Source organism: Ambystoma mexicanum, chromosome 1p (genome assembly GCF_040938575.1).
Source record: "Ambystoma mexicanum isolate Mex_15411 chromosome 1p, UKY_AmexF1_1, whole genome shotgun sequence".
Taxonomy (NCBI): domain Eukaryota; kingdom Metazoa; phylum Chordata; class Amphibia; order Caudata; family Ambystomatidae; genus Ambystoma; species Ambystoma mexicanum.
In genome coordinates, this window is record NC_090921.1 from 211,313,935 (window position 1) to 211,328,032 (window position 14,098).

General features: G+C 45.8%; 1 protein-coding gene across 2 annotated transcripts in view; it reads left to right on the top strand.

The window, feature by feature from the left end:
* The window catches only part of CNTROB (centrobin, centriole duplication and spindle assembly protein), a 369,000-nt gene that overhangs the window by 247,403 nt on the left and 107,499 nt on the right, over positions 1-14,098 (top strand). For both annotated transcript variants that reach the window (XM_069646351.1, XM_069646352.1), the window contains exon 14: positions 9,802-10,441. In XM_069646351.1, the coding sequence (XP_069502452.1) occupies positions 9,802-10,441 (640 nt within the window). The remainder of the gene's footprint in view (positions 1-9,801; positions 10,442-14,098) is intronic.

Here is a 14,098-nt window from a genome sequence, read left to right on the forward strand (position 1 = left end):
CGGGAAAAACAATCCGAGCCTCTTAAATGTATACAAAGGAATGCATGGAGGAATGTTAATTGCTGCAGATTATCACAGGGCAGTCAGCCAGCAGAGAGCTGACATGCTAGTAATTGCTCTGTCCGCATAGTGCTAATGCCTAGGAAATCAAAGTAAAAGGCGATAAGGTGATAACACTACCGCATTCCAGCAAGACGGCCTGTGACATGCCTGCTGCAAAGGACACTTAAAGCCTTGAATTAAGGTGACACCAGCCTTTAACGTGTGGTGCGGTAAAGCGCACATTTAATGTCTTGAAATAGAAAAATGTAAGAGTGTGAACATGGGGTTCAGCTGCGCGAGGGAGTGGCTCTTTGATGCGTTGGGCTCATTTCAACTGGAAAGGTTGAAAGGTCCCAACATGCTTAAAACACAATAAAGGAAGGTCTTGCGTTTCTCCTAATTGACTTGTCTGGCAGTGCAATGTACCCCCTTTCACCACAAAAGGGAACTGTTGCTCTAGACGTACATTTGATGCAGTTGGGGTGCTTGTAATGGGCTTTACATGTGCCTGTTTTTTCTTGTCTGAACATCGAGCGGAATGCATCGGCCTGCATACTTATGTAAGCAAATGGTTCGATTCCGGTGGAAGAGAAGTGCCTTCAAATTCTCTTGGCACCCTGACTAATGCATAGGCACCGTCTCTTTCATGAGCACTACGCATTCAAGAGACATGGATTGACGTAACGAATGTATCTCCCACGAGCGGAGACATGACGTCACCCCTGGCTAGGCTAGTGCAATACTATTGCCACAGCTGCACCTGGGCTGCTTTCTAAGAAAAGGAGTGTACATGGGCTGTGACTGATGTCGAAGGAAAATCCAGCCCATTGAAGGGGGCTGCCGGTCTAGAGTTGGGGGGGGGGGGGGGGGGGGGTGTGGGTGTGTGTGTATGTATGTATGTATGTATGTATGTACACGCGCGCGCCAGGCAACAGGATTTGAATCTTTCCTGGCCTTAAGAGCTGAAAAGGATCACCATTTAAGCTAGAATCATAAGCTTCAAATGGCCATTGTGCGGCAACTGCCAGCAAGCGCCATCTCGCCGAGCAAGAACATGGCTCATTTCTGCGGATACATGTTTTCATTTTAAGGTAGGATGATTATGGAGTGAATGAACTCTTGCCACGGCCTTTGGGAAATCTTGGAATATATTCTGTGATCAGGTGAGGAGTTTACTGACTGCGTCAAATTGAGTACATTGTGGTTGTAAAACCGGAAATATTCTGGAGTATGCCGACTGGGAGTAAGCTGGTATTTTGTAAACTGAGGCCAGTGGGATTTTAGAACTGGGAAACTATCTAGACTTTGCAAATTGGAATATCAATGTAGCTGGACTGTGAAAGCAGAATATTCTGTGGTTGTCAAACTGGAAGACACGATCTGAGCTCCTTTGAGGTGCCAAATCCTTTAATAATCTCCCAGTGGCGCCCCTACATCTGCCGATAACCATTATGAGGCTTGTTATTCTTAGGGTCTTTATGGAGCACGGACCTAGCTTCGGGAAGGCAGCAACAGAGCGCTTTACAATCATAGGGGGAAGAACACAGGGTAGCAGAGGGGGAGCTAACGGGAAGGTGGGCAATTGGTAGCATGGGGGGAGGAGACCAGTCTCGGGTAGGTTGGGGAGTGCACAGTGTGAGGACCTAGGTGTTGGAGGTGCCATTCCTTGAAGGGGTGGGTCTTGAGCTCTTTCCTGAACTGTAGTAATGACGGGGCAAGTCTGATGTTGACAGGGGAAGAGGTTCCAGAGTCTTGGAGCGTAGACCGAGAAGGCCTGTCTTCTGGTTCTTTCCTTCCTGCACTGTTGTAATTTAAATCTGCACATTTCCCTACTTCTGGTGGGTCGCAGGCCTCCATAGATGCAGTTTCTCCGTGAAGTAGCTTGCAGACCTTCAGGATGACAGCCTTGTAGATGATGCAGCAGGATTTGTAGAGGATTCCATGAGGGTCAGGGTGATGTCAAATTTGTGGAGTAGTTGTAGGAGTCTTGCTGCAGCATGCATGACACATTTATGGGGTGCCAAGGCAGTTGGCGGAAGGCCTTCCAAAAGGGCATTGCCACCATGGTGGGAGAGGACCAAGGCTTGGACAAACGGATGTGCAGTTGTTTTCTTGGATCAAGGGCTTGATTTTTCACAGGAGAGAAAGTTGGTTCCCAGCTGTTTGTGTCCTCCTTTCTATGTGCTTTTTGAATGTGAGGTGTCTATTAATGTTAAACCCAAGGGACTTGGCACAGGCTGCCACTGGGGTGTGAATCCCTAAAGGTTCATAGCAGAGAGCCAGGCCTGGATGTCACGGTGTTCGGTATTGTTGGTCAGCAGTTGGAATTCAATCTTGGAGGGGTTGAGCTTCAGTTAAGCACTGGACATCCAGGACTGGATCGATGTGAGGGCAGGTCTTGAGCTTGTGGATGTCTTTGATTATATTTTGAGGTGAATCTGCATATTGGTGAATGTGGATGTTGTATGGTGTGAGGAGGGTTCGAAGCGGTTCCATGTAAAGATTGAAGATCATGGGGGACAGGATGGAACCTTGTGGGACTCCACAGGAGATGGGTAGATTTGGTGATCTGGACGAATACATTTGTGTGAATTGTTGGCGGTTCGCAAGGAAGGATTTGTACCAGCTGAGGATGATCCCGCTGATCCCCCATGAGGCGATGTAGATTGTCGGTTAATGTCTGGTGGCCTACTGTGTCAAATGCTGCTGAGAGCTCATGGAGAACTAAGAGGCAAGGATGGCCATCATGAAGGATTTTAAGGGCATCGTCAATCACCTTGATGGTGGCTGTTTCTGTGCTGCATCTAGGTCTGAAGCCAGATTGGTTGGACTGAAGGAGTTTCTTGGCTTCGATGTGTTGGAGTTGTGTGGCTACTGCTTTCTCAAGGATCTTACCTAGAAAGGTGAGATGGGTAATGGGGCGGTAGTTGCTGAGATGGTCAGGATCCAGTGTTGGTTTATTAAGTAGCAGGAGGATTTGTCAGGTCTTTAGGGAAGGTTCCTTGAGTTAGGGAGCTGTTGACGATTGTCGGGTAAGGGAGCAGTGCTTCAGTTGGAAGGGTCTTGAGTAAGGTGCAGGGAGGATGTCATCCGCATACGATGTGGCCTTGAGGGATCCTAACGTGGCAGTCAGTGAACAAAAGTAGGGAGATTGGAGATCACAATGTGTGAGCGGTGGAGTACCCTGGTACGCCTGTATGAATTGAGGTCCATTGCTTACTTAATTCTGTCTGTACACCCATTGTAGGTAACTAGAAGTACAAGGAAAGCCTTTCCTCTGTGGAAAGATGACCTCTTGTGCTAACTGTAGTAGGGAAGGTCTAACAAGTTAGGGGACCACTAAGCTCCTATAGTTGTAGGTTCTGTGGTTGCACAATAAAGGAGCACATCTTCCCAGTCCATCATGTGCTTCGCAGATGGTTAATCTTCTAATTGGGAGCAGGCCTGACTCCTTGGGCCATCAAGGGAGGGACACTCCATCTTACACTTGCTGAGTCACCCTTTTGCATGTAAACTTAGGGCATCAGCCCCTCTTGCAATTGATGGTACCATAAGGGTAGAAACCGTTCTTCACCTGTTGTCATGGATTTCACATTTAGTTTAGTGTTGACTGTAGGCTTGGCAAGGGCAGCAGTTTTATATATTTCACTGAGAATGTACGAAACAACTGTCTGGAGGGAGGAGGTCTGTCTGTACCACCTACCAGACTGAACATCATTGCTTAGCAGTACCCGCCCTACAACTTGCCTCAACACTCATAGGTATCCTAACAGTCCCACCATTAGCTGAGAACTTCAGGCATTGCTGGCAACCAGTGAAGACGGGCACTAGCCAAGTTAGTAGTCATCAGAGGAGCTCTGGCCGGTTCGTGAGTTTACCAACGTGGAATCGATCACTGTCCTACTGGCCCCAGAGTATCTGATGCCATTGGATTTAGTGGCATCAATCTGAACACTGGCCTAAAAATAACCTTTTTGTGTTATCTGCTATCAAGATATATTCACCTGTAACCTTTTGCTCCAAGGACTCAAGGGTTTCTAGAACAATGCCAGTTTCTACAAATCTGGGCACCGTAGACGAGGGTTGAGAGCCACATTTCCAAAGTGGAACCCCAAGGTTTTGCCCTTAAATCTGAGGGACCACTTGGTCACTTGCTCCAAGTCAGACAAGTCCCAAAATAAAGTATCGAGATTTGTGGTGTCAAGGCTAATTTATGGCAAAGAAGGCCTCACTACCTTGCCTGTGGCTTACCCTCATCCTTATTGTTTTGTCAGCCTATGGGAACCATGTTTTTATGTTGGAGCCATCCTATTTCTTTTTGCTTCTTACTTTGATATACATGTGGGTCAGCATCTACTGCTAATGACTGTGTTCTAATTTCTTGAGTTTGCCAAATGCTGCTTCAACACATGGATATAAGCCATGACCAAATTGATGATGTCTTTAAAAGTAGTTGTTTTATGGCCATCAACCCATCCAGTCTGATTCTTGTGGGACTCATTCACAAAGGAATGGTGCATGGTTCTTTTGTCGGTCTCTAAACTGACGTTTTCGGACCAAGGAGCATTCCCCCACTTGATGTGTAGAGCCTTTTTCAGTTCACAATAATCCACTACAAAATTCCACTACACCTTCTGTGGCAGCCGGGTGGGGTTGGGGATAGGTGTGTGGCAAGTTGACTAATCAGGCATTCTGATTAGAATCACTCTCTCCTTGAACATCACAGGAAAACTCAAACATAGTTGTCTGTTGGTCATATACACATTCACCAGATCCTTGGTGAACCTTGGATGATAAGAGCCATTGCCCAGGACTCCTGTCAGTTTAGTCAAGTCTGTTTCAAATAATTTTAGCCTCCCTCTGTGTCTGCTTCAAGGTGGGCAAAAGCTCCATCCCCTAAATCATCATCCTCTCCTTTTCTAAGCATAGAGGATCTCCCGAGGAGGCGACGGAAGGGTCTGGAGAAGCTTTAACTGGGCCTCGGCAGCCTTCATCTGCACACCTGGTTTATGAACAAATGAGGTTTCAAGGCCATGATCTATTGAAGGTGGTTTTAGACCTCATGGAGGGCTTGCAGGTCGCTGCGTTTTGGCATGTTGTGTGATTAGCAGCAGATCACCGCTTTGTCAGTCTTGATGGCTATGGTGCTGCATCTTGCACCCACTGTTGTAGAATGGCCCTGCCGGTCTCCGCAGTGAGGATACCTAGCTGCAATGTTTCACTGTTTGGAGGCCCAAGCCAGCTGCTCATTTGTTTTGAGGTAACTATACTGTTTTAATTTCTGAAGGGGTTGGTCATTTGGTATCCAGCAGGAGTATACCAATGGGTGTATTTTGGACCATAGTTTGGTCCTTGCAATAAGGATGGCGCCACCATTGCATCCAATGCATACCTGAGATTTTAGTTCCTCACTCTGAGGACTGATATTTTGTTGGACATAACATAGTATAGGTGGTGTTATCCTGATACCTGTCTGCTGACCGACTTATGTAGTGTTTACAAAGGACAAGGCGATGCTTCGGAGAAGGTGTCTTTTGTACTGAGGGTTATTAGCAAATTGCATATAAAAAAAACTCTGTACACCTTCCAATGTTTTGTCGTCCATTAAAATGGAGGAGGGGTTATGTTGACTGGACCCCTGACTGTTATGTAGGTAAATGAGACTGGAGGTAGCCGGTTAGATTCAAGGTTTATTTATTCCTTATCTTCACAGTTCAGTTGTCTTCCGGTGCATTAGTTCATTAGGAGATGGAAGGAAGCTCAGGGAGCCCACTGGCTCCCACCACTTCCAACTGCCTTAGGTGGAACACTCAATCATCCCACAACATTCCAACACCTTCCTAGCATTCTACAGAGGACCTCAGTCAGGCATGCAGGGAGACGGGGAAACACTGACTTATTGCATCACTGTGTCTCGGAGCAGTATGGACTGGTATTGGATTGTGGCCTTTGGCTTTTTACATCCAGGTATGTGGCTGTGACCAAGCTGTCCATCCCCAGATGGATGGCGGCGAGCATTAGAATTTGACATGAGGTGGGGCACAATACTTCCCTTGTACCAATCTGGGAGCTCTGTAAGGCCCCACATTGATAGTCTGCACATGTTTGCAAAGCATTACTATTTGGGTTCCGATGCTAGCGCGGAGGACTTGTTTGGAAGATCTGCAGTGCAGCATGTCTTTGGTTGAGACCTTTTGTCATTGCCCTGATGCATCTGAGGCCGCTCATTCTAAATTCGTTGGGTATTGTTGGGTGATTCGGGAATCTAGAGGGGATGGTATCCCTTAAAACAAAGCGATTTACCTTCCGATGCATGCTGGGCCTTCTCTGCAGGTTCCTTATCTGACAGCCCTCCGCTGAATCTAAATGCTCAGTCAATCTGTGGTGGCAGGTATCTGGGGTACTGTTTGCTTGGTCAGGCAGCACTCTCATACTCTGGAAAGCAGGGACCATGTTGAAGCCCTGTGGGTATAGGTGGTGCCACGCAAGCATGATTGAAACTTTTCCAAGGCCCAAACCTTGCAAATCGTATTCATCAGTTCAACAATATTACCCATAAGGTGGACACAGCTTGTTGGTTTTTTCATAGTTTTCTTAGTACTATTGAAGTGCCCCCTGCTCCTGTAAGGCATGTAGGATCTTTCTGCAAGTAGGAGTGGATAAGGCAAACCAAAGGTAACGTTGTTGCTGGTCAATGCGAGTACTTGAAAGCACTTTTGGAAGGAAGAAGGGATGTGTCTTAAGCACTACCCTATTGTTGAAAAGAGTTTGGCTACTGTAGAAGCATTGGTCTGCAAACATTTTCGCTACTGAGTTTATTTTTTCACTACAACTCCCATCGTCTGAGACCTCAACAGGAGTTGTAGTCCAAAACTGCAAACTAGAGCACATGCTAAAATTTCTAAGTGCAGTTTTGCTCTGATTCAGTCAAAATTTTTCAACCTCGCTCTACCCGCTAAAACTTTCCATGCAAATTTTATTTATCCTTTTTCTAAACAACAATGCCGTTATGTTGCATACATTACTATTTATCCAACCCACATAACATCTGGGGTTTCTAATTTGGTTCTGTATTTTTGTAAACACATGGGTTGAGTCATTGATCTTGTTAGAAACCTCTCCACAACATGTTTCAGCCCTACATCAGTCCCAGGGCTTTCTCAGGGGAAGACTGCTTGGGTGCAACATTTCCTGTCCAGGCCATTCTTCTGAGAAATAAATCTATAATAAGTCTGATCTATTGGATGATCCCTTTACTAGGTGCAAGGCAATTGCTGATCGTGCCGCACAGTTCCCACCCCCCCCCCACCCTCCCAAATCACTAAAGGTTCTGCTGGGGAAGGCCAAGACCACAGAATAGTGAGATTCTTTATTTGCATGTCAAGGGACATGAAAGGTCCAAGGTCTCAAAATACCTTCATGTAGGGTGACGCAAAGTAATTCCGCTTTGCTCTTTGCACTGTAGAACTCAACAATAAATAAATGCATTGAGCCTGCAATACTTTCCATGGAAGGTGTTTCAAATATGAATCGTGCATCGGCTACAAAAGTTGCAACCACTAATTTTACCTGCACACTGTACCGCTCCCGTCAGAAGATGGCTTTCTTTCCAATGGGTGCAACTTTTTAAGCCCCGCTAAACAAAATCTTCGATTGTTGAAGGGCGCTTCCTGTAAGCTCCAATGGCCTCTAAATTCACTTCATGGAGGACTGTTGGAAGGCAGGTCAGATGTAGCAACATGGTGAAGGAGAGGAAGTTCGGCCTCTATTTGACACGACATGGAAATCGAAACACTCCAGGCATTACAGGTACTTGACGCAGTGTTAAGGTTCAGCCACTTTCTGGATTTTTTTTTTGTCTGGGGGTGGAGATCCAATTGGCCACACAGCAGGCACTCTGAAGTCACGAGGTGAAGTCAGTGATTGTAGTTTGCATGGCAGTTTGAAGTGGCTGTAGTGCATCTCTGGAAAAAGACTTGATCCTTTCACGCAGGGAGGTTTTTACACACAGGCAGTGATATTCAGTGTTTAACAAAAATAATCCTGATGCATAACTGACTACAAGTGAGTAACGTTTCCTTCATGCAGCTACTTCGAGTATTCTCTCCACTGAGAGTATGTAGGAATGGGTGTTTCTACCATTGCAAGGAGCACGCTGCAATTTCCAATTACGCCACTTGCATTGGGAAGATCCAGTGCTACCTCGAAGATGCTCTACTTCAGTCACAAGGTAAATGTGACAGTCCGGTGCTACCTCGAAGATGCTCTACTTCAGTCACAAGGTAAATGTGACGGTCCGGTGCTACCTCGAAGATGCTCTACTTCAGTCATAAGGCAAATGTGACGGTCCGGTGCTACCTCGAAGATGCTCTACTTCAGTCACAAGGTAAATGTGACAGTCTGGTGCTACCTCGAAGATGCACTACTTCAGTCACAAGGTAAAAGTGACGGACTGGTGCTACCTTGAAGATGACAAATACGAATAAATAAATGCTCTACTTCAGTCACAAGGCAAATTCCTTTACTGTTTCAATCTCTTCCACCAAGTTACATGATCATTTATAAAAAGGCTCCCATTTTCCTTATCCTGATTTAAAACGCCTGGCATAGGATTCCAACTCTCTGCTTTGTTCCGGGGGGGACAGTGGTGTCTATTTTCTATCAGTGCAGGCCAGATGCTCCCACCCTCCTCTCGCTGGGCTTGATTGCCTGGGGGCTGTGAGCTTATCAGCACCTTAATATAAGAGCAACATCTTGCTATTATGGAGACGCCAGTGTAGATCTCATGCTTTTGTACCGATTGGTGGTCAAGATGAGTTTGGATCCACTCACTTGGTTGATGACGCATTTCTGTAATTGAAATCTTCCTCACCTGCATGAGCCAAACTATGCAATACATTATCTGCTATTGGGGCCTACAAAAACATTGATCCATCATTCTGTGCTACAGGAAATGCTCAGCAATAACGTTGATGGCCTCAACAATTGTAACTCGTCCGAGCAACTCATGTGTTAAGACTTTGCTCGTTCAAGTCACGCAACCCCGTGCCCAGTCCCGCTTTGTTCTCGGTGTAGTAAGATCCCACGTGTAGACCTAGACAATGAGTGAGCTGACGGGCACTGTGTGCGGAAAGGGGCAGAGCCTAGAAGCGGATGGTTCCCCCTATTGGAGGTTTCTATGCACTATTGAAATACTTGTCAGTGGTTTCCAGCGGGAGGACAGCCACAAATAAATCGAATAGGCTCGAAGGACTAAGAATACAAGAATCCTCATGGTGAGTAATTATTTTTTTCTTAACTGCTTTGCAGGCTTTTATATGGGAGGAGAGGTCTGTTCTACACAAACACGGCCATTTGTAAGACCTGTCCAGCATTTGGACACGCCTTAGAAATGGGATTCAGGGCTAAGCTTTGTGCAGGTTCTGTGGTGAGGCACTTCCAGTTTAATGTTCATGTTACAGTACCCAGGTATCTAAGGATGGCTGCCTCACGGGGTTATGGTCTACTGGAAATTTAGTCTGCACCAGACTCATTACCTTGCTAAGGTAATTCAGGGTCAAGAAGTGCGGGTAACAAATGGGAAAGGACAATAACACACTGAGTCCCAGAGGGCCATTGAGCGATGGGTGTGAATGCAGATACTGCGTTAGGATGAAGTTAGTGACCAGTCGTATGCTTGCACCCCACAACTTCCAACTCATGAGCACGTTCCAGACCAGCCACAATCTGTCTAATTTACATATCCTTCTTTATTTGTAGGTGGAAAAAGAACAGTCTGAATCAAATTTACCATTTAGTGACTCCAAGAACACTGTGGCGCAAAAGACCATGGCGGTTCCCCCATCGAAGTCCCAGCCGCTGCCTCCCTCACAGGCTATCCAACAAAAATTCTTTGAAATTCAACAGATGAAAAATTCTCTGACCAATGCTGTCTCGGAAATGCAGGCGGGTGAGGGTTTTTCCATACCCTCACAAACTAATGTTCAAAACCAGGCTAAGCCAAAAGCAGCTGTGCAGTCCTTCCACAGTGGACATCCGGGCATGACGCACGTGCCCAGTCGCATGGCAGGGACTAATGACAACGCCTCTAATAGCTGGGGAACAGAGCCTGCATTCCCTCAGACGAACCAGCGTGCATCTCAGAGGCCAGTAGCTAAAGAGCGGGAGCTTCCTTCCAAATCCAATGGGCCTGGAGGCCGGGCCATGCTTTCGGATCACCTTCCCAGCTGGTCTGAAGAGCAACGGAACTTCCTGCAGGCCAGCCAGAGCCAGTTCTACCCCCTGATTGCCAGCGGGCGCCTCACAGCTGACCTCAGTCAGTTGCTGAACCACAGCTTTGCCAGCCAGATGAGCTTCAGTCCCTTGGAAGCCCAGGCGGATGAGACTGGCATGTCAACAGGTAGGACCTGCTGCGACCTTTATTGCTACCTCATGTACACGCACACACGCACCAGTACATTATTAAAGAAAATATCGATAGCATGGCTAGATTTGCCAATAGTGGAGCTGCTGACATCAAACTTTGAATTTCGTTTTCTGGCTTCACCAGCATCTTACAAATGGAAGTTTACCAGGGTGTGATTACGTATATATATGCAATTTCACATTTATGTTCGCTTTCTAACGCTTTTGCGAGGTCTTTGGGGACGAGGGTAGGCAGGTAAGTGGGTGGGAGGAAAGTTTCTATCACCCTGCCTTTCTCCTGGTAGAAGTTGTGAAGGAGGAAGAACCAGAATCGCCTTGAAAGCCATTGTGTCTGATAGGGTTGCACTTCACTGTGGTGAAACGCAGCATTTGATTTACTTTGTCAAATGGAAAGGGGTGTGTGTGTGTGTGTGTGTGTGTGTGTGTGTGTGTGTGTGTGTGTGTGTGTGTGTGTGGGGGGGGGGAGGCCTGTAAAATTGCACTCACCATTTGCTATTAACAATTGACTCTAGACAAATATTAAATGGTGTGCTGTGGTTTTGTGGAGAATTAACGTTTTATGCCTAGCTAGTAGCTTGTAACAACTTGACATTCTATCCTGGTAAACGGGCTGTATTGATACTCAAGACAGTACTGACGGTTAATCCTCTGGTGGCAGCAGTGTTGCTGTGGTTTGCTGTGACTGCTCTACTTCTCGCCTGTGGTTATTGTTTAGTTTTCACTTTTTGGGGGGGGATTTTCTTTTTTAATCTGTACCTGTGCCGTTTAAGCCTGGCTTGTTGTTGCGCCAAGTGCGGCTTTAACTTTCTCAATGATGTGAGGGCAGCTTTTGTTGTCCTGTCCTCTAATATTTGCCATGCCCATTAAATGGCAAATACCAGTTCTCTCTTCACCAACTCTAAGTAGTCCTATTGCATGGGTGAAACTTCGTAGTCTGATTTTTGAGCCCACGTCACTGCTTTAGACAGGTTCATGGTTAAGTCTTAGATCGGGACCATCCTTGTGGTAGCCTTTTTAGGGTTGTAAACCATCTGAAACGTCATGGAAAACACTAGGCTTTGCAGCAGAGTTGATATTCCAGAGCTAGAGAAGCAATAATACACAGGGTAAGAAAAGGAACAATGGCCTATGGTGGGCAACTGCGATTGATTGTAGACCAGCGGATGGTCCTGTGTCTGGGCAGGTGGCACCCTAGAGCCTCGCATGAGGAAGAGGGGAACATTTGAAAGCAGTGGATTGGCCAAGGTAAAATCTTTATTACCTATAACCAGACAGTAGGCTAAACTGGATAATTACAATGGAATATAACTGCCAGTGATGCCAGATGTGGTAGGGTGTAAGGCTTTGAACACCATTCTGCCCCTGCCAAACCACTCCTACTTAATCTCTCTGGGGCACAGACGCGTATTGGTTAATGAGTTTGTCATGGGAGAGGCAGGGACTCTAGTCATGGAAGTAAATGGATGACACTCCTGGGGCTCGATGCTCCAGCTGAAACATGGAAGCAGTCAGTAGAGGAAGGGGTCTGCGTCTGTTAGTACCACTGCAGCTCCAGCTAAACGGCTCAGCTGAGTAGACCGTGGGTTGAGGTGGTGAGAAGGGAAAGGATCCCCACACCACCCACCTTGTCACAAGTTTTATTACACGGCACACTCCAACCAGGGACTCCTTCCCAGGCAATGACTGTGGCGTACAATAAACCGCTTTTTATTTTTAATAAACCACAGGTTCTTTTCTGTTTTGAGGAGGTCTCCAACCCGTCTCGCACCCAAACTCCACAAACACCCTGTGTCACAATGGACCAGGAATCGGGCTGGTGTGTATTAATAAGATATTTATTATTTATTTAATGAAGAAAAAGGAAAATCAAAACAATTTTACAGCCACTACTGTTGTGGTACACAATTGCACTCATTTTTACAAAACAATTCAGTGAAGTTATACTGTTACAATTCTCACAACCTTTAATGGCAACACAGAAAAAGGAAAAGCAATTTTAGAAATATCTAGCATGAATGGTTTTGCACTCCACCCTCCGCCCCCAACATTAGCTAACTTGATTCCTTTGTATGGAAGGAAATTGCAAGGAGTAGGGATAGAGAGAGAAAATCAGATTTTGAGTAAAGCCCACCAGCCCAGGATGGGAGGGCAGCAAAGAAAGTGAAAACCCATTTTTGCAGCAAAATGGCAGAATCTGATTTGGATTATTACTCACACGGCTATGGACGGAATGAAAGGAAATGCGTTTTGCTACACTTGAGGAGATGGGGAATATTACATTACTATTCAGCACAGCAGGGCAACGTAGAAATAAAGTAGGAAAATCGGTTTTGCGGAGTAAGCAAATGGAAAAGGAAAAATACAATGGCAAATGGAAATGTGTTTTTACACAGGATTTACAATGACGTGCAGCTCAGGAAAGGTGTATAGCTCAGAATAGTTCATTTACACAGATGCACGTAACAGACAAGCTTGTAGGCAAAAGGGATTGCTCTCATTGGGACAATGGTTTGGGGTTTTCAATGGGACAGATGCAAATAGGAACTTGTGGGGTAATGCACACAATACACGGAAATTCGGTTTCCACTTACCAGGAGACTAATTCTTTTGAGGCAATACTCTAATGACTAGAATTATTAAAGGAGGACACCAGGGACAAGGGTGTTAATTTCGAATTTTAACGAACTTGTACCGTGAATTTCAATGGGGAAATTAATTGATTTACTTAAGAATATGCGAAGCATTTACACAGATACTGAGAGGTTTACCAAAGGGAATATGCTAACATTGGCTAAACACGGTAAGGGGTCTGGTCACTGTACTCTGCTTGGTGTGGTTCAGCTGCCTCCTATGTCCTTCTCCCGTTTCCCCAGATTTTGTTGGGTGTCTCCTCTGACCTAGTACAGTCCCCCTTATATAGCCCAAATTACATCACTCACTTTACAATCTAGGGGGAGTACTCTGATTACCCCTACCATAGGACAGTTTACTGTTCCTCTCCCCCCCCCTGGCATGATTAGTCCAAGGGAAGAGAGCACCATCTGTCTATTGGCACGTTATTACCCTTTGTTCTCTTGGCCACTTTTTTGACAAGAACCCAGTTATGTCTCATAACTTCAAATTTCAACCAGCCCCTGACATATGCATTAGATATGCAATTTGAGGGGATCATAGGGATTTAGGTAAGGCGATTGCCAACTCTGTATGAGGTAGCATGGCCCTCTTGTACATTTTTGCCATTTTCATAAAATGTGTAACAGATTTGACTTTGCAAATGATCACGCATATTCCTAATTTCACCTCCCATCTTTCCACCAAATCCTATTGTCACATCTTCTGAGCAGCTACAAACTAGTTAGTCTCCAAAGTCATAGGAAAGTGCAATATAACTCTTAAAAAGCACCTGGAAATGCCATAAAAAATAGCATTAAATGAAATGGTTTCTCATTCTGATTGCTACAAAAATGCCTAAACATGGACTCAGTCCTTTAATGTCAATTGGGAAGATCTGTCCCCTTCTGTGGAGGGGGTGCTGTATCCCCCACACCCGGTGACCAGAGATTTTTATTATCCCCTTTTTGAAGTTGGCAGTTTGTCCTTGGAGGAGGAACTCACACCTCCCAGTCAAGTT